The sequence below is a fragment of the Herpailurus yagouaroundi genome, unplaced genomic scaffold, assembly GCF_014898765.1.
Source record: "Herpailurus yagouaroundi ecotype Mexico unplaced genomic scaffold, PumYag 196, whole genome shotgun sequence".
Lineage (NCBI taxonomy): Eukaryota > Metazoa > Chordata > Mammalia > Carnivora > Felidae > Herpailurus > Herpailurus yagouaroundi.
Window position 1 is genome coordinate 14185755 of NW_024412427.1, and position 20266 is coordinate 14206020.

The 20266-nt window shown below is 53.5% G+C and overlaps 1 protein-coding gene and 1 long non-coding RNA gene across 3 annotated transcripts; one reads left to right on the plus strand and one right to left on the minus strand.

Moving 5' to 3' along the window:
* The first annotated feature begins 1142 nt into the window (after nucleotides 1-1142).
* On the plus strand, nucleotides 1143-8575 carry NRSN2 (neurensin 2). 2 transcript variants are annotated; one of them, XM_040447432.1, is made up of 3 exons: nucleotides 1143-1264; nucleotides 4784-4978; nucleotides 7466-8575. In XM_040447432.1, the coding sequence occupies exons 2-3, from the start codon at nucleotides 4790-4792 to the stop codon at nucleotides 7889-7891; spliced, it is 615 nt and encodes a 204-aa protein (XP_040303366.1). In that variant the 5' UTR covers nucleotides 1143-1264; nucleotides 4784-4789; the 3' UTR covers nucleotides 7892-8575. The 2 variants fall into 2 exon arrangements, with proteins under 2 accessions (XP_040303366.1, XP_040303367.1); XM_040447433.1 differs by having other exon boundaries at nucleotides 1211-1422.
* Nucleotides 8576-10776: 2201 nt separating this feature from the next.
* Nucleotides 10777-19771, minus strand: LOC121011995 (uncharacterized). The gene is made up of 2 exons (XR_005781899.1): nucleotides 19663-19771; nucleotides 10777-11009 (listed from the first exon to the last, which is right to left on the minus strand). It is a non-coding gene; the product is annotated as an uncharacterized LOC121011995 (long non-coding RNA).
* Between the last annotated feature and the right edge of the window lie 495 nt (nucleotides 19772-20266).

The following is a 20266-nucleotide window of genomic DNA, read 5'->3' on the forward strand; positions in this document are numbered from 1 at the left end:
GTTTCACCTCCTGTCGCTCTTTGAGGCCTTAGGTTGGGGCTCCAGGACTTCCTGTCTCTGTGCATCTGTCTGTCTGCCTACCTCTGTCTCTCTCACACACACATAGTTAGAGTAAGTAGTACATGTAAAGCACTTAGACAAGCCCTTCACACATAACAAGCAGCATCTATTTGTTACTATTACTAGTCTGTGTTCAGTGAATGTTTGTTTGTTGAGCTGCCTACTCAATGCCAAGCAATACGTGAGGCTCTGGGATACCGCAGTGAACGAAAAAGATCTGGCCTCATCTCGCAGAGTTCATTCATCCCTGTGTCCCTGCCCCCAGCACATGGAGAGATAAGAATGCATGCTCAAGGCATGAAGGCATGTTTGTGCAATGGTGCCCGAAGAAGCTCAGAGCAGTGCGGTGACTTTCCTAAGAGCACACAGCAGCAAGTGTGGGGCAAAACCAAGGCTGTGGGCACGTGACAAGGAATGAAGTAGACACAACTGCCAAGGCCTGGCTGTCCAGAGAGATGGGCCATAGGCACGCGCCGCCCAGGGCGGAACTCGCGGTAGGTTCGAAGCAAGAACGAGACATGAAGCTTCTCTCCCAACCCCTTCTCCCCAACCCCAGCTCCCTTCTCAAGATGAGAGGGGCTGATCCTTAGCAAGGGACAGGGGTTCAAAGAGGAAAAGAGAGTGGAGAGAGGATGGGGGACTCAGTGAGAGGTGAGGGCCCCAGGGAGAGGCAGGGGGCTCCTGAGAGCGAGATGGGGCTCGGCCATGGGTGAGGGCTGAGAGAGAGAGAGAGCTGGAGTCTCTGGAGAAGGGGGCGGGGTGGGCTCTGCAAGAGGAGCGTTTGTCTACTGGCTTAGGGGCTCCACGCAGGGGACGGAGACCCAGGGAGGGGAGTGAGGCTACAAGGAGGAAGTGAGGGCTCAGCGAAGGCGAGGGTCTTCAGGCAGAGGGATGGGAGATTGAGGGAGTGATGGAGAGTCAGATGTGGAGTTTCAGGGGCTGCGGGAGGGGGTGGGTTCCAGGGAGGCCTGGGGGTTTCCGCGAGGGGTCTGGGGTCTCAGAGAGAGAAGGGAACTCTGGAAAAAGACAGGGGCTCTCCATCCTGCAGGGGTGCGCCATCTGCAGAGCCAGGCCGTGGGGCGGGCGCCCCCCTCCCACCCTCGTGTCACCCCCGCCCCCGACTGCGGCGCAGGCGCCGACAGAACCAGCTTCGGCTCGGCTCTCTCGCTCCGGCTCCCGCTCCGCGGAGACCGCAGGCAGAGAGGTGAGCTCAGCCCTGCTCCGCGCGGGGCCCGACCCCCCACTCCGCCTTCTCCCGGGTTCCGGGGAACCCCACCCCCGCCCGCATCCCCAGCACGGCCACGTCCAGCCCCGGACGGGACGGCGGCGCCCAAGCCTCGGCGTTGCCTCGGGCTTTAGGAGGTGAGGTCCCAGAGAAGCAGCAGGGGGCAGAGGTCTCACCAGCCGCCTCGCCCAGAGACCCCTCAGGGCTGAGAGGATGGGAGGAGGCTTCAGAGGACAAGACCCGTAGCCACCTCTCTAAAACCCATCCCCACCCCTCCGTGCCTCGGTTTCCCCCTGGGAGAAAGGATGCAGTTAATCTCGCCCAGGGAACTGGTGGTCCGGTCAGAAACAATGGTGCGGTGGAGAGAGGGGAGGAACTGGCCGGATTTCGCTGGCCTCGCCCCCCAGGAGGGAGCCCCTACTCCCAGCCTGGGCTGCGCCGGACACTGAGGCGGGCGGGTCTGGGGGTCTGGGAAGGAGAACTGAGCGAGGCCGTGCCGGCGAGAGCTTCCATCCATCTTCAGGCCGTCCCGCCTGTCACTCTCGCGTACGCCTCCCTCCGCCGGCCTCCGCCGCAGTCTCTCCCCCCCCCCCCACCCCCCCCCCCCGGACTCTGCAGCCCCCTCCTCTTCCCGCTCACCCCCTCGCCGAGCTCCTCCCTCCTCCCGCCTAGGGACACCTCCCCAGCGTTTCCTATGGCAACCCACGTCCCGGGTATCCGCGCGGTGTCCCGAGCATCCTCCCTCTCCCTCCCCCTGGCCGCCCGACCCCCTCCCCGCAACCTCGGCAGGGGAGGAGGAGGGGCCAGGCCGACGGGGAGGCAGCGCCAAGGTCACCTTCCTTCCCCATTGCCAGCAAGATTGAGTGATTAGGTGTATTTGGGGGAGAGGGACCGTGAGAGTTGCAGGGGAGGAGCTAATCCAGACCAACAATTCCGGGGCGTCCCCTCCCTGCCCCTTCCCCTAGGGTCTTTTAATAGTCGCCGCTTTGCCTCTGACTGCCCCTCTGGCCCCCATGCATCCCCCCCCCTACCCCGGGCCTCCAGAGAGCCGCGGCCGGGGGGGCGGGTCCCTCGCTGGCCACACCCCCTGGGAACCCCGCCCCCCACCTCTCAGGGAGATTCCTGTTCTCTCCAGGGACCACTCGCCCTCTTCCTCCGTCTTTCGTTTTTGGTCAATGCCTTTTCCCATCCTCTGTCCAAAGAAAAAAAATTGTGCCCTTTCCTTTTCTTCCTTTTCCCCGAGTTTTGAGTGAGGATGGTGAAGAACCGCGATTTACAGACAGGCCTTGAGAAGAGCCCTTCTGGCGCTTATGTGGATCCCTGGGGCCTCCAAGAATCGCCCCAACACACACTTACGCTCTGCGTGTCCTTGTGTGTTCTTGTTTCTCTGTGGCGTGTCTTTTTTTTTTTTTTTTAATTTTTTTTTCAACGTTTATTTATTTTTGGGACAGAGAGAGACAGAGCATGAACGGGGGAGGGGCAGAGAGAGAGGGAGACACAGAATCGGAAACAGGCTCCAGGCTCCGAGCCATCAGCCCAGAGCCCGACGCGGGGCTCGAACTCCCGGACCGCGAGATCGTGACCTGGCTGAGGTCGGACGCTTAACCGACTGCGCCACCCAGGCGCCCCTGTGGCGTGTCTTTGAATGTGGGTGTCTGTGTGTCTGTTTCTGTGTCCTGTCCGTGTCTCTATGTGGTGTATGTGTGCCTGCGGGGGTATGTTTCTGCCATGTTTGTGTATCCGTGTTGCTGTGTGTCTGTGCGTCAATCTGTGCGTCTCTGATGTGTGTGTGTGTGTGTGCGCGCGCGCGCGCGCGCGCCTGTCTGTGCTGTGTGTGTATGTGTGTGCTGGTGAGTCTCTCTGTGCAGGAAACTGAAGGCCACATTGATTGGAAAATGTGGGGGAGGGAGGGCTAGAAATTTATCTTATCTTTCAGTAGAAGTGCCTTGCTTTATTTTGTTTGAAGCTGTTCAGGGGTGTTGGTGCAGGAGCCCAGTCCGTCCCCCTCACAAACCCCTCTTCCCCCCAACCCACCCCTCTCCCCATTCCCCACTTTGGTTTTAGTCCTCTCTGTGTGTGCATACGCAAGTACTTTCCGTGACTCAGTCCTCAGTGTCTCCATCTTTGAAAAGAGAGATTCTTAAGATTAGCGGTTGCCAGAGGCGGGGGTGGGGGGTGGGCAAAACGGGTGAAGGTGGTCAAAGGTACAAACTCCAGTTAGAAAACAAGTAAGTTATGAGGACATGATGTACAGCATGGTGACTGCAGTTAATAATGCTGTCCTGCATATTTGAAAGTTGCTAAGAGAGTTGCTCTTAAAAGTTCTCATTACAAGGAAAGAAATTTATCGGTAACTACGCATGGTAACAGATGTTAACTAGACTTATGGCGATCATTACAAATACCAAATCATTATGTTGTATACCTGAAACTAATATGACGTTATATGTCAATTACACCTCAATAAAAACGTCTTATTAAAAAAGAGGGGCTCAAGGCGCCTGGGTGGCTCAGTCGGTTGAGCATCCGACTTCGGCTCAGGTCATGATCTCACGGGCCATGAGTTCGAGGCCCGCGTCGGGTTCTGTGCTGACAGCTCAGAGCCTGGAGCCTGCTTCAGATTCTGTGTCTCCCTCTCTCTCTGACCCTCCGCCGTTCATGCTCTGTCTCTCTCTGTCTCAAAAATAAATAAACATTAAAAAAAAATTAAAAAAAAAAAGAGGGGCTCTTAGATAGGTTTCCCTAGAAATCTAACAACCCTTGAGCCTCAGAGGGCCCCTGGCTTTCACCACCTCTGGAGTCAAGATTTCCTGGGACTTGGAGGCTGCTGCTTTGTGAGGGGCAGCCCTGGGGAGGGATTTTTTTTTTTTTTAGAGCCTTGCACCTTGGGAGCTCGGCCTGATTAGGCAAAGTGTCAGCCATGACAGTCACCCCCAAGAGTACCCTGAAAACGGGGAAGATTTTGAGGGGAGATAGGGATGAGAACCTCTTACTTCAGATACGGAGCTCAAAAGGTTTAGGATTAAAAATAATAATGAAGAAATTACAGGAATAGTAACTACAACAGCTGCCATTCCTTGGCCTCAGGTACAGTGTGAAGCGGGTGTGATTATCAGCCTTGCTTTACAGATGAGGAAACCGAGGTTTGGAGAGGTGAAACCATTTGTCTAAAGTCACACAGCCAGGAAGTGGTGGATCCGGGATTCCAACCCAGTCAGTCAGGCTCCAGAATCCACAGTGCCAGCCACTGGGTGGCTTCCAGACTAAACAAGTACAATTTGTTGGCACCTACAATTGTCAAGCACTGGGCTCAGTGTTCCTGCGCATTGGCTCATTCAGTGTATGTAGGGAAAGACAAACCAGCATCTAGAAGGCCGGGCTGTGTTACGAGTGTGGGTTATCTAAAATGGGAGGAAGAGCGGAGGAGGTACAAAGATTCAGGGGGCCTGGGAGGGTTTCACTGGGCCCTCTGCCCACTGCACCTTGCTTCCTCCACAGAGATCCATGATGCCAAACTGTGACGGTTCCTGCGGCTGTAGCCGCAGCCCCAACGTGGAAGACGGCAAATGGTATGGGGTCCGCTCCTATCTGCACCTTTTCTATGAAGACTGTGCGGGTATGGCCCTCAGCGATGACCCTGAGGGGCCTCCTGTCCTGTGTCCCCGCCGACCCTGGCCCTCACTGTGCTGGAAGGTAAGGCCAGAGGAGGAGCGACTCATGTGATTTCCTGTGACTGCAGAGAGGACATGGGATCAGTGGTTAGAAAGGAGAGGGATGATATAGCAGATATAGGCGTCTTGCTTGTGCAACAAACAACAATAGCAACAAACACCCAACTGGGGGGGGGGGTGTCTGCCTGGCTCAGTCGGTAGAGCATGCGACTCTTGACCTCAGGGTCATGAGTTCAAGCCCCACCTTGGGTGTGGAGCCTACTTAAAAAAAAATTGCCAAATGGCTACTGTTGATAAGTCATTCAACACCATACAAATTTGGGGCGCCTGACCGGCTCAGCCGGTAGAGCATGCGGCTCTTGATCTTTGGGTTGTAGGTTTGAGCCCCACACTGCGTGTAGAGATTACTTAAAAATAAAATCTTGAGGGGCGCCTGGGTGGCTCAGTTGGTTGAGCGTCCGACTTCGGCTCAGGTCACGATCTCACCGACTGTGAGTTTGAGCCCCGCGTCGGGCTCTGGGCTGATGGCTCGGAGCCTGGAGCCTGCTTCCGGTTCTGTGTCTCCCTCTCTCTCTGCCCCTCCCCCGTTCATGCTCTATCTCTCTCTGTCTCAAAAATAAATAAACGTTAAAAAAAAATTAAAAAAAATAAATAAAATCTTGAAAACACACACACACACACACACACACACACACACACACACACACAACTCAAATGGATTTAAACAGTAGACCAGAGGTTGAGCCACTTCAGGTGCGGTTCAATCCAGCAGTGCAAACCGGCACCCCGAGGACTCAAGATTTCTCTTAGTCTTTAGGCTCCCCGTGGCGCCCCCATCCAGGTGGCCCCTGCTAGGTTTCAGGATCCCCAGATAGCTGCCACCTTGCTGACCCTCTGGGTTTCCCTCCACACTACCCATGGGAAATCAGAATTTCCTCCAGCCTTCCCTTCAGAAACAAAAACAAAAACAATGCTTTTCATTTCCAGAAGTCCTGTCAAGCATTGCATTGGCTCTGACTGGGTCACTTGCCCGTCTCTCAACTGATCGCTATGGCCACAGGGCAAGTAGATACTGACTGGCATGAACTGGGGCTCATCTCAGTTAAATCTTACTGTGGTTTCACAATGATATATTGGGGTACTGTTGCCAGGGCCGGGGAAGACAGGGGAGAAACAATCGGTGTCTCTAACAACCAGGGACAGAGGTCAGTCAGGGCACACAGTGTGGGGAAAGGTGTGGAGATGGCAGTAAGCCGAGTGCCTAGCTGGGCGTAGCTCTTTGCTAAATACTGTACGGAGACCGAGGCAGGGGTCCCTTTCCCTCTGCTTTCAAATGGCTTCTCTCCAGGGGGGGAGGCAAAGTGTCAAGCTATCTACAGTGAATGCACAACCCAGGCCAAAGGATCAGAGGGTGCCAGGGTGCCAGGAGATACTGTCAGTGCCTGGGGTGATCAGGGAAGAGCAAAAGAAAAGTGAGTCCGTAGCCTAAAATTTTGAGCATCTTCTAATTCCCGGGCAGGGAGCGAGGCTCTTGTGCACAGAGAATTTAAGATGCGGTCCCTGTTCTCTAACCGCTCCTAGCTGTGCTTCGTTTAGTCATTCTGCAAACATTCCCTCAGCTCCTGCTCTTTACCGGCACCGTGCTAGGAAGACACCGCGTGACCCAAAATAGACAGTGTCTGTTGTCATAGCTCCCCGGGCCCTCTTTCCAGCGGGGCAGGCAGACATCGCTTACGCGGTAACGAAAGTACATGTGCAAGGGGGATCTGGGGGGGGCTCAGGTGGTTAAGTGTCCAGCTCTTGATTTCAGCTGAGGTCATGATCTCACGGTTCGTGAGATCAAGCCCTGAGTCTAGATTCCGTGCTGAGCACGGAGCCTGCTTGGGCTTCTCTCTCTCTCTCTCTCTCTCTCTCTCTCTCTCTCTCGTCTGCCCCTCCCCCACTCATTCTTGAGCGTGCGTGCTCCCTCTCTCAACATAAAGAAATCAAGTTTAGAAAATAAATAAATGGGCAAGAAAGTAGATGTCCAAGTGTGCACCAAGGTGAGCGCACTGAAGAACAAACGTGCAGTGTTTGTATGAATCCAAAGCAGGGCACGTGACCCACTCCAGGAGCATCCTGGAAGGCTTCCCTGAGGAGGTGAGGTTTGAGATGAGATCTGGGGGATGTGTAGGAGTTATCCCAACAGACAGATGGGGGTAGATGGGACAGAGAGAAGAGATGGGACCTAAATTATGATGGCGGGAAACTCAAGGTGGGCAGGAGAAACCTACTAAGTGGTTCCTAAGTGGGAGTCGGGAAGGACATTGATCAAGGGGCCTCAAGATTCGCAACAGAACACGGTATCTTGTGCCCCTCATCAGTTAGGTCCTAGAAGGTGTGTTCTGTGACTCCCCTGTGATTCCCATCTCTAAGGTTAGACCAAGGAGTTACCTTTAAGTCCACTTGGGATCACCTTGGGGCCCCCCACTGACCCTGACTACCTCCCAATCTGTCTGCCTCTCTCCAGATCAGCCTGTCTACGGGGACCCTTCTTCTGTTGCTGGGTGTGGCGGCCCTGACCACTGGCTACGCAGTGCCCCCCAAGCTGGAGGGCATCGGAGAGGGGGAATTCCTGGTGCTGGATCAGCGGGCAGCCGATTACAACCAGGCCCTGGGCACCTGCCGTTTGGCAGGCACGGTACTCTGCGTGGCGGCTGGGATCCTGCTGGCCATTTGCCTGGTTTGGGCTGTGGCCGGCTGGCTGAGCCAGGACACCAAGGCAGAACCCTTGGACGCCGAAGCTGATGGCCACGTGGAGATCTTCGGGGACGAGCCAGAGCAACAGCTGTCCCCCATCTTCCGTGATGCCAATGGCCAGTCTTGGTTTTCGCCACCTGCCAGCCCCTTTGGGCAATCCTCTGTGCAGACCATCCAGCCCAAGAGGGACTCTTGAGCTGCCCACAAGGCTAGAGGGGCAGCCAGACCTGGGGTCTGGACCATTCCTCTGTCCCATCACACCCTGCCCTCCAACTGTGTCCCTAACTTCTCCCTGAGAAGCAGGTCCCTTTCACCTATGCCCCCATAAGATCCAGCTCCAGGTCAGAGAGGCTGGAGCTCAGATCCCAATGCCCCTTCCCAGGGATTGGGCCCCAACTCATCCAAGATGCCAACTTTCCCCAAGTCCTCCCCAAACTTCCCTCCTTTTCAAGGCCTTTCAGGAGTAGAAAACATCCCCCTCAATCTATCCTTACTCTACTCCGACCTTGGGCAAACCCCTTACCCTTGCAGACCATCAGTTCCTATCTATGTACTATGAGGGGACTGGCTCAGATTCTGGAGTTCCATGACTTTCCTATTCTACCCGGATAAAAGCATTACTCTCCATAGGCAATGTTGTGGGGAAAGGTGGTAGGGTCATCCTCTTTCCCTAAACCCTTCATCTGTCAGCTGCCCCAGGACGCCTGAGGATGGGTCAAAACCCCCCACTTGGACTTCTCCAGGATGGTGCGAACACAGTCACCTCCTTCAGAACGTTTTCTATGTCCATTTTGGCATCAGAGCCCCTCGGTCCCCGCCCCCCGCAAATCGTGGGCTATTATTAGCCCCAGTTTACGGATGACTGGGGGAGACTGGCAGTCTGCAGCCTCCTCCTGGGCCAGCTCTTGTTCTACACATATGGAACAGGGGGCCTGCTGGACGCCTTCCTGGTTTCCAGGGGGCCTCAAGGGTTGGGGGACAGTTTGGGCCCAGAGAGCCTGGCTGCAGGCTTGATGGTCCCTGGTGGCTCAGAAGATGATTTGGACATGCGCTTAAATGGTTTATAAGAGCCAGGGGTCAGGAGAACTGGGATGTCTTTGCCGCTGAAAATCCACTCATCTAGAAACCGTCACCCACAGGTTACCCACAGGTCCTGACCTCACCCTGTAACAAATGTGCCCTCCTGGGCCCCCAGCAAGCACCTCCATCCTGCAGCCTCCCTGGCCAGACGCATCATCTCCATTCTCACCACTAGAGGGAGCTCCAAGACAGCCGGAGAGAGGCGCCGATGGCCTCCGCCCCATACCCTCCCCCCGCCTCGGTCGCACCTCCAGCCTGGAGGGGGTCTCCCGGGAGGGTCCTCCGTTCTCCCCCACCCCGCCGGCACTACTGCCCTTGTGCCCCACGCCCCTTCCCCATCCTGCCCACCCCTTCCGTCTTGCCTTCCCTTTCAATAAACAGCTGGGATGGATACTGACTTTGCTTCTTTTCTCCCTGAGCATGAGGCAAGGGTAAGGAGGAGAAAAGACTGTTAAAGCACCTACCAGGTGCTGGGCATTTACATCCACTGTTTCGCATTCTCGTCTCAGGCTAATTCTCCGAGAAAGGGGACTCTTGTTTTCGTTTTACAGATGACTTAACTAATGGTCAGAGAAGTGACCCAAGGGTGGGTTTACATGCTAATTTGTTGGGAAGGAAATTTCTCCAGCATCCTCCCTGCTCCCACCCCCGAGAGGGATATGAGGCCAGGAGTACTGGGAGAGAGAGCCGGAGCCAAAGCTGGGCAACAGGAACAGCTAACCCCTACTAGCACTTAAGGAGCACCAGGCGCTCTCAGTGCCTTACAGACAGATTATTTTCCCTAAACCCCGCTCCCAGGCTGCAGGTATGTATTTCCAATTGTCTTCGCCTGAGTGTTGAGGCCTCGCCCAACTATCCCAAACTGGATCTTTTTTTTTTTTTTTTAACGTTTATTTATTTTTGGGACAGAGAGAGACAGAGCATGAACGGGGGAGGGGCAGAGAGAGAGGGAGACACAGAATCGGAAGCAGGCTCCGGGCTCTGAGCCGTCAGCCCAGAGCCCGACGTGGGGCTCGAACTCACCGACCGCGAGATCGTGACCTGAGCTGAAGTCGGACGCTTAACCGACTGAGCCACCCAGGCGCCCCTATCCCAAACTGTTTCTGTCAACCCTCCTCTCCAGATCCACCCCTGCAGGAACTACCCACCCCCAGCCCCCTGCTTGCTCTAGCCAAACCCCTGGAGCAAACTTGGCTCCTGTCTTTTCCTCATGCTCCAATCCAACCCGGAGGCTAGCCCACCTTGGGAATACAGCCTGACCCCACCCCTCCTCACCGTCCTTTCGGCTTCTCCTTGGCCTGAGCTACCATCGACTCTCTCTGAGATTATTGCACCAGCTTCTCCCTGGTCTCCCCGGTCTCCCGGCTTTCCCCCTCTGTGCTCCCTCACCGCCCCCCCCCCCCCCCCAAGTCTAACCTCAGCAGAGCGGACAGATCCGGGTATAACCATGCCCTTTCTCTGCTCAGAACCTCCCATGGCTTCCATCTCACACAGTAAAACCAAAGTCTTGGGTGGCCTGTAAGGTCTTACATGATTTACTGACACTCCCTTCCCCCGTGACCTCAGCTCTCTCCCTCCTTGTCTCCTCTCCCGCCTCTTTGTTGTTCCTCCAACATCAAGGCCAGCTCCTGCCCCAGGCCTTTGCATAGCTGTTCCTTCTGCTGGTACATTTCCCCCAGCTCACCCGCGGGCCAACTCCCTCACCCGCTTCAAGCCTGCACAAAACGCCCCCCTTTTCAGCGAGGCCTTCCCTGAACAGCCTGTTGTAAAATGCGACCATGCCCCCATTCCTTATTCCCTTTGGAGTTTGGTTTTTGCTTTCCTATAGCATTTATCACCTTTCAGTATACTATATCACTTACCTGTTAGTGTTTGCCACTTGTCTACCCCCTGCCGCAGTATGATCTCCACAAGAAGGAGGATCTTTCCTTGCTCCATTTACTGGCATGTCCCAAGCGCCTAGAAAATGTCTGGCACATAGTAGATACTCAATAAAATGGGTTGAATCAATCAATCATAGTTTTATAGAGAACGACGGTGAGGCTCGGGAACACCGAGCAGCTTGCCCAAGGACACACAGGTAGCAAGGGGAGGAGATGGGACTCAAATGCAGGCAGTCGGGCTCCTGAGTCCACAACCTGCACCACCGCACTGAACTGCCCCTTGGTTTGAAGGCCCAGAGCTGGGGAGACGATATCAAATGCCAGTAAGTGTATTCAGGAATGTTTCTTGCCCTGTGGAAATGCGAGCACAGTGTTAACCGACATTTCTTTCCAGAGAAGTTAGAATCCAAATTTTTATCTGAAACGTACCTATTTTTAAACATTTGTATCTGTTTCAGAATTTAACTAGGCGTTGCCCAAGACAAGACATTCCTAGGGAATAACCCGTGAGTGGCCGTGTGTGACCTCTGACCTGGGTACTCTGGGTTAGTGCCCACAGCTGATCAGGACCAGGGATAGAATTTCACATTGACAAGATGGCCCAGAAAAGGGAGGTAGACATCCACCCCAGAAGATCTATGGCACATGAGCTTTTCTTTCCAGCTGCCACGTAGGAAGCCGACCCTGCTCTTGTAACCCCAATAAATCCCACGCCCCCACAGAGCCCCATCCCCACAGAGTATCTTATTTCCGAGAAGCAGAATCCAATAACCAAAGTGAATTCCCAACTGTCACGTGAATCCTTGAAGAATGTCAAAGCAGGCTGTTTCACTGTCATAGTTTGCCAGTGGGAATATGTACTGGGTTGAATACTGTTTCCCTAAAGTTCATGTCCACCTGGAGTCGGTGACTGTGACTTTATTTGGAAATAGGGTCTTTGTGGGACAGCTGGCTGGCTCAGTCAGTAGAGCATGTGATTCTTGATCTCAGGGTTGTGAGTTCGAGCCCCACGTTGGATGTAGGGATTACTTAAAATCCTTTTTTTTTTTTTTTTAAAGAAATAGAGTCTTTGCAAATATAATCAAGTTAATATGAGGTCCTATTAGATTAGGATGGGCCCTAATCCAATAATCAGTGTTCCAGTAAGAAAGGGCAATTTGGAGATGACACACACAGAGGGCAGACGGCCATGTGAAGACAGGCAGAGAGTGGAGTGATACGTCTATAAGCCCAAGAAAACTAGGGATTGCCTGTAACTTCCAGAAGCTAGAAGAAGCAAAAAAGCCTTCTTCCCTAAAGGCTTCCGAGGGAGAATGGCCTCCCATTCAGACTTCCAGACTCCTAAACTGACTTCAGATTTCAGACTTCCAGACTCCTAAACTGTAAGACAATACATTGTTGTTGTTTTAAGCCACGTAGTTTGCGGTACTTTGCAGAGGAGCCCTAGGAAACTAACACAGGGTGTAAACCAGCCCCGACTCCAAGAAACGCAGTATGGCAATATCCAAATGGAAAATACACATGCCCTTTGGTCCCTCCCTCTCGTGCAGGTATACCTATAGGTTCAATTCCACATGCAGGAACACGGCAGTATCGTTTGTAAGAGAAGACATTTGGAAACAGCTGACATGCTCATTGGTAGGGGACTTAGTTAATAAAGCGGGGCACATCTATGTTACAGGGACACCGGAACACCGTGTAAAAGAATGAGAAGATCCTTAAGTACTGATCTGGACTGATGTCCAAGTTATATTGTTAGATGGAAAGGTATAGGGTGCGGAATTCTATGAATACTTTCAAACCGTTTGTGGAAAAAGGAGAATATTGGTGGACGTGGCGTGTGCATGCGTGAAATCCCTGTTGACTGGTTGCCTCGGGGAGGAGACCGGGGAAAGGGTGGCGGGGGTAGGACTGGAAGGGAGACCGGCACCGCGTAAGCTTCCACTCCCTTTCACTTTTCAACCACGTAGGATGTACTACACTTTATTTTTATTTTATTTTTTTAATTTTTTTTTTAACGTTTATTTATTTTTGAGACGGAGAGAGACAGAGCATGAACGGGGGAGGGGCAGAGAGAGAGGGAGACACAGAATCCGAAGCAGGCTCCAGGCTCTGAGCCATCAGCCCAGAGCCCGACGCGGGGCTCAAACTCACGGACCGTGAGATCGTGACCTGAGCTGAAGTCGGCCACTTAACCAACTGAGCCACCCAGGCGCCCCGTGTACTACACTTTAAAACATGATTACCGGTAGGAGCGCCTGGGGGGCTCATTCACTGTTTGTGGGTTCGAACCCCACAATGGGCTCTGCGCTGACAGTGTGGATGGAGCCCGCTTGGGATTCTTTCTCTTCCTCTCTCTTTGCCCCTCCCCCGCTGGTGTGCACCTTCTCTCTCTCTCTCTCAAAATAAATACACTTTAAAAAAAGCATGATTGGGGCGCCTGGGTGGCTCGGTCGGTTAAGCGTCTGACTTCGGCTCAGGTCATGATCTCACGGTCTGTGAGTTCGAGCCCCGTGTCGGGCTCTGTGCTGACAGCTCAGAGCCTGGAGCCTGCTTCAGATTCTGTGTCTCCCTCTCTCTGCCACTCCCCTGTTCATGCTCTGTCTCTCTCTGTCTCAAAAATAAATAAACGTTAAAAAATTTTTTTTAAATAAAAGCATGATTAATTATAAAATGTAAAAAAAAAATACGCATAACGGATTATTGAGAGAATTAGAAAAATCACCCCCAGAGCACCACAGGAAGAATTTCTGCAGGCCAAACCCACCTATGAAAGCTCAAATTAGTGGGTGAAACTTTAAAGTGAGAGAGGATATTTGCACGGTCTCTAGCTCCCTCCCCCCACAAACACGTGTAATTTCTGTGGTGGCTTTAACCTGTCCTCCGATGTCCTCCTCTCCAGGCGGTGAAGCTTGGTTCCCCTCCCCTGGAGCGTGAGTTGCACTTTGCTTCCCACAGATCGAATGTAGAAAGGGGAAAAATAAGAGACGTGACAGTGGAGAAATCTGTCAGGCACCACCTGAACCAAAGGATCAGGTTAGCATCCCTGGTAACACGTCTCATGATAGCATGGCCCCCTGAAATGGTGTGATGGAGACAGGCACTTCACCCTTGGTGTTCTTCCTCCCCAACTTCCGTAACTTCAACCTGACCTTGGGAAACCCAAACTGAAACGAAACGTCTGGCCAGCACTCTTCGGAAGTGTCGAGGTCACAAAAGACAAAGAAAGACCAAGAGACTGTCGCTGATTGGAGGACAGTGAGGAGAGGCAGCTGAAGGGTATATAGGAACTCTCAGTATTGCCTTCGCCACTCTCCTATAGATCGGAAATTATTTTCAAGTAAAAATAATCATGATGGTAACGATTGTTCTTGTCAAGATGGAGTAACAGAGGGGGCGCCCGGGTTAAGCGGCAGACTTTGCTTCAGGGCCCGTGAGTTCGAACCCCGAGTGGGGTCGGTGCTGACAGCTGGGGGCCTGGGGCCTGCTTCGGATTCTGTGTCTCCCTCTCTGCCCCTCCCCTGCTCATGCTCGGTCTCTGGCTCCTTCAAAAACAAATAAACATAGGGGCACCTGGGTGGCGCAGTCGGTTAAGCGTCCGACTTCAGCTCAGGTCACGATCTCGCGGTCCGTGAGTTTGAGCCCCGCATCGGGCTCTGGGCTGATGGCTCAGAGCCTGGAGCCTGTTTCCGATTCTGTGTCTCCCTCTCTCTCTGCCCCTCCCCCGTTCATGCTCTGTCTCTCTCTGTCCCAAAAATAAATAAACGTTAAAAAAAAAATTAAAAAAAAACAAAACAAATAAACATAAAAAAAAAAAAAAAGATGGAGTAACAGGAATTAGGTTCATCCTCCCATCTGAAAAAGACCAGGAAAAGAGTGAGTGAGAAGAGCCCCCCCCCCACCAGTTGCCCCAGGGCACTTCCCTGGGAGCTTCCAGGCTGTGACGTGCATTTGAATCCTCTCAATAAATGAGGAGACAAGTAGACAGCAAATCAGTAATTTGGACAACACTGTCCCCCAGCTTGACCTAATTGACATGCAGAGGGTGCTCCCCCCACCCCAAGAGCCGAACACGACAGGGCCTTGGGCTTTGGTGGCTCCTGGAGACCCAAGGGGCGCTTGGGGGTACAGAAGAGACACAGAGCACATAGCTGTCTCGGGCACCCTCTGGTGTTCCTTCAAGGTGGTGGCGGCTCAGCCAGTTGACAGCCTCTCCCCTACATCCGAGGGAAGCCTCTCTTCCTTTAGCCCGCGTTCCCTGCTCTCTGAGGTGGGGAGACCTGAGCTGGAGAGGGACTGACGGGCTGGTGGGGGAGGTTCACCTTCTGCCTCACCCCCTTTTATTCCAGAGCCTGAGCACCCAACCCACATCACCCCAGGGGCTACCCTCCCTCCTGTTGAGTCCTGTATACCCTCCCCACCCCTATGGTCCCGGGGACAAGGTTACTTCTCAAGTCCAGTTCCAGGGGAGCTCCTCCACCTCACCCCCAACTGGATCTAAGAAGAGGTGATCTGAGGCCACTGTCTGGCCTCTGGGGGCACTGTGCCAGGGCAGGGAGATGCCCCAGGGTGAGACAAACAAAGCAATATTGACAGAGATGGGGAAGGTATTCCTGGGAGGTGGAGGGAGAGAGCCAGCTGTGAGGCAGACTATCAGTGACATTCCTGCCCCAACTCTTTGTCCCAAATCTTATATTGAGGGCAGGCTGACAGGGGGACAGTCGGCCAGGGTTCAAGTCCCTGTGTCAGTCAAGGCAATTTCCTAACCCTTCTGAGTCTCAGTTTCTTTTCCTCTAAAATAGGGAACAACAAGGGACGGTGGGTTGAGCGTCCAGCTCTTGATTTTGGCTCAGATCATGATCTCAAGGTTCGTGAGTTTGGGCCCCAGTGGGGCTCTGTGCTGACAGCTCAGAGCCTGGAGCCTGCTTTGGATTCTGTGTCTCCCACTCTCTCTCTGCCCCCTCCCTGCTCAGGCTCAAAAATAAATACACATTACAATTTTTTTTTAATTCTTTTTAAGGTTTATTTGTTATTGAGAGACAGAGAGAGACAGAGCATGAGCATGGGAGGGGCAGAGAGAGGGGGAGACACAGAATCCGAAGCAGGCTCCAGGCTCCGAGCTGTCAGCACAGAGCCCGACATGGGGCTCCAACTCACAAACCACGAGATCATGACCTGAGCTGAAGTCTGAGACTTAACTGACCTCGCCACCCAGGTGCCCCTAAAAAAAATTTTTTTTTCAACGTTTATTTATTTTTGGGACAGAGAGAGACAGAGCATGAACGGGGGAGGGGCAGAGAGAGAGGGAGACACAGAATCGGAAACAGGCTCCAGGCTCTGAGCCATCAGCCCATAGCCTGACGCGGGGCTCGAACCCACGGACCGCGAGATCGTGACCTGGCTGAAGTCGGACGCTTAACCGACTGCGCCACCCAGGCGCCCCTAAAAATTTTTTTTTAATGAGGACAAGAACACCAACCTCTTGAGATACTTGGAAGACCGAATGAGCCTAACACAGAGCTTGGCACGTAGGAGTGCCCGATAAATGTTAGCTATTGTTATGCCAGAGGAGAAATCTGAGGTCCAGATTCAGGCAATGTACAAGTTATAATCATGGATGACTCAGACGTGGTCCTGCCCTCCATCACAGTCTGGCGGAAAAGGACAGCCCTGCAGACTGACGATGGCAGTAAAATAGAGGAAGGGCCGCAATTGAAGGCCCAGGTGAGGTCACATCACAGAGGACAGACGCGGGGAGATTTAGAGAGAAGCACGTACCGCACCAGTCCGTGCCATGCGGTGCAATTAGTATTTCACACAAACTCTTTTCGCCCTTGTGCCACCATAACGAGGTAACCACTATCTCCAACTCGTAGAAAAGGAACCTGAGCACAGTGCTTAGGCCTCTTGCCCAGGGCTACACAGGTGACGTTGAACCCAAACGTCCAGGTTCAAAATGTTCCATAACTCTGGCATCTGTGGATGTAGAAATAACCCCAATGCCCCCCAGAGTGTACCAACTAATCAACCCGATAAAGGATGAGGTCATCTGCATAACCCCTCACCCAGGCCCACACGGACACAGGCAAGCATATGGGTGTTGGATAGATATCCAGATATCACGTCTACCCAGGTAGACACATTAGTCTGTCCTGCCTGTGACAAGTGCCCAGAGAAGCCTCTGGAACCCCCCGCCCCCCAGGTATGGTGTACATTGTTGGGGAAAAACAATCTGCCCGAATGAATTCACAGACACACGCATCCATGCGCGAATTGGCCGACCCCTGCCCAAGCCCTTGAGTGAGCATGGTGCCTGTGTGGGCGTGTACCGCGACCCATTCGTGCGCACACCAGCCGGCGTGTAAATTATTATAATGGTGTGTTTGTGGACGCATTGAGACCCTCAAGAGCGTATTTGCCCTGACTCGTATTGCCTTTCTTTAGCAGCTACGTTTATTGAGGATCTGCCGTGTGTAAGTAAAAATAAAGCTCAGAGGGGCGCCTGGGTGGCTCAGTCGGTTAAGCGTCCGACTTCGGCTCAGGTCACGATCTCACGTTCCGTGAGTTCGAGCCCCGCGTCAGGCTCTGGGCTGATGGCTCAGAGCCTGGAGCCTGCTTCCGGTTCTGTGTCTCCCTCTCTCTCTGCCCCTCCCCCATTCATGCTCTGTGGTTTGCCCAAGGTCACACGGCTAGTAAACGGCTGGGATTCAAACCCTGGTCCTGTAATACTGGGCAGCGGTGTCTGTGTCTCCACTGCCGAGCAGATGTGTTCAAAAGTGGGCAGCGCCGTGGTTGAATTTCCACATTGACATTCCCTGTGACCTCGGACACATCATGTCCTGTTACAGGCCACGTCTTCACGTGTCTAATCACAGGTGTGCTCCGTCGGCCCGCGTGGTGGTGGGGCCAAGTCTCAGCCTGGGTTGGCATCACCAGGGGCCGTGAGCTTCTTGTCGCAGCCTCACCAAACCTCAAAGCCCATGACTCAAAGCCAAGCCCCGGGCACCAGGCCATCAGGAGTCTGGTGCTGGAAGAACCCATAGGATTTGATAAGCATCTGGCCCAGGACATGTGGTCAAGGCAGGGAGAGGGAGGAAGGAAAACAGGATATTCACCAGATGTGTGTCCCGGCGGGGCCCACGGGCTGAGTTCGGCAGAGGAAGAGTTGCCAGGCCTCAGCATCTAATACCCACTCAGCGGAGACTTGTGTGAGGGAAGGGGAGAGGGCAGAGGGAGGGATCGGGGCTGCGCCTTGCCTGATACTGGAGGCCCTGAGGGAGGCGGGGAGGGGGAGCAGGAAGGGTAATAAATAGAAGACGGAAAGAGGAAGGAAGCGAATGTATCTTCTCCACCGATCGTGAGTGCCCGCCCTGGGCTGGGGACTACGGATGCCGGGTGGACTGAGCCCTGCTGTTGCAAAGCTCAGAGCTCACATGACACCAGTCAGGCCAGGCAGCTGGGAGGGCCCAGCCAGTCTGGGCAGTCATCAGTGTGCCTGCAGGGAGAAGAGTGTGCAAGAGGGGTGTGTGTGTGTGTGTGTGTGTGTGTGTGTGTGCACGCACACACGAGCACCTGCACAGCCTGGTGTCTACATGTGTCCTGTGAGCATGAGCGTGGCCTCGTTTTTCCCCTCCCCAGGCCTCCGCCTGACCCCGTCCTGCCCCTTCCAATCACAGGACAAAGGCTCCCCTCAACTCAGACCACGGAGCCCAGGGGTAAAGGTTTGCATTTATAGAATAAAAAATGCCCAGCAATTCTGAGCTTTTATTATGCTGAGCACTTTCATTCATCCATTCTAGACAATTATTCACTGAACACCCAGTAAGCACCCCCCCCCCCCACTCTGTGCTGGATATAAGGATGCAACATTGTTGCTTTCTGGGTTCTTCCTTTCTGGTAGGAGCAGGAGGGACAGATGATCCGCAATTCACTACACACGCGAGGTCATCTCAAACTTTGGCAAGGGCTGTGAATAAATTAAGACAGGGTTACGGAATAGAGACAGACCCCAGGGACTGGAGCAGACCGATGCTTCATGAGTGGTCAGGGAGGGCCTCTCTGAGGAGGTGACATTTGACCTGAGACCCAAAGGAGGAGGAGGAAGCGGGGAAGATGTGGAAAAGTTCCAGGCAGATGGAGCAGTAAGGATGAAAACCCTGAGGCAGGAAGAATTTGGTTTGTACAAACTAGAAAAAAGGGAGCGCAGGGTGCCTGGGTGGCTCCGCCGGTTAAGCGGCTGACTTCAGTTCAGGTCATGATCTCATGGTCTGTGGGTTCGAGCCCCGCGTCGGGCTCTGTGCTGACAGCTCAGTGTCTCCCTCTGTGCCTCCCTGTCTCTCTGTTCCTTCCCTCCTCGCACTCTGCCTGTCTGTCTCTCTCTCTCAAAAATAAAGATTAAAAAAAATTTTTAATTAAAAAAAAAAAAAAAAGCAGAAGCAAGGGACCTGATGCTCAGAGAGGGCAGTTGACTGTCCCAACAGCATGGCTGGTTAGAGGCTAAGCGAGGATTCGAACTCGGGCCCGGCTAGGCTCCAGACCCAGGCATTTTTTTCCTTGACCGCAGGCTGCCACAGAGATATACCATCCGTGGAATATACACATCAATATACACACATGGGCACTTACACACTACACGACTCTGCCTGCCTCCCCCCACGACGAGGGGGTGTGGGCTTGACCGTCACTAAGTGTCAGAGTAGCAGAAATAGCCTATGATTCTATGGCTTTCTCCGTCTTGTGGGGCCAAGTAGAAGGACTAGATGTCACCTTAGCCCAGCATTCCAGAAGCTCTGGGCCAACAAAAGGTCAAATGACAGGAAGAAGGAAGAGGTTTCCTAAGGGAGGGGGCAGGACCCTTGGGGTGGCCTGTGGAGATACAGACACCCTGGACAGCCCACGAAGCACGTCTGGAGGGAGGGGGAGGAGAGAACGGAGGAAGCAGAGGGAGTTGAAACTGTTCTTAGAAGCCTAGTCCCTGCCAGGCCAACACCTCCCCTCCTCTTACCTCTGCTGGGTCACCTCCCAAGATGGGGTGCTCGGCGCCCAGCAAGGCAGGTGCCGGCCCTGAGAAGTTCTTCTTCCCCATCCGTCTTTGTGCCTGTAAAATGGGAAAAGACTCGTCCATCAGAACAAGAGAAACATACGGAAGCTGCGTGAAGACACTTTCGTTTTTCGGAATCAGATTAGTAAAGATCGAAAAACGTTGATAAGGCACTATGCTGTCGAAGTTGTGGGCAAACAAGCAGTCACACGCTCTGTTAGCAGGGGGTAGATTGGCACACTCTCGATGGATGATCACCCAGAAAGTTCCATTAAAAGTGCAAATGCCCAAACTTTAAAAAAAATTTTTTTTTAACGTTAACGTTTTATTTATTTTTGAGAGAGAGACAGAGTACGAGCGGGGGAGAGGCAGAGAGAGCAGGAGACAGAATCCACAAAGCAGGCTCCAGGCTCTGAGCTGTCGGCACAGAGCCTGATGCGGGGCTCGAACTCACAAACTGTGACATCATGACCTGAGCCAAAGTCAGTCGGACGCTTAACCGACTGAGCCACCCAGGCGCCCCCAGGAAGTTTTTTCTGAACCGATGTGAAATAATCCCCAAGACAAA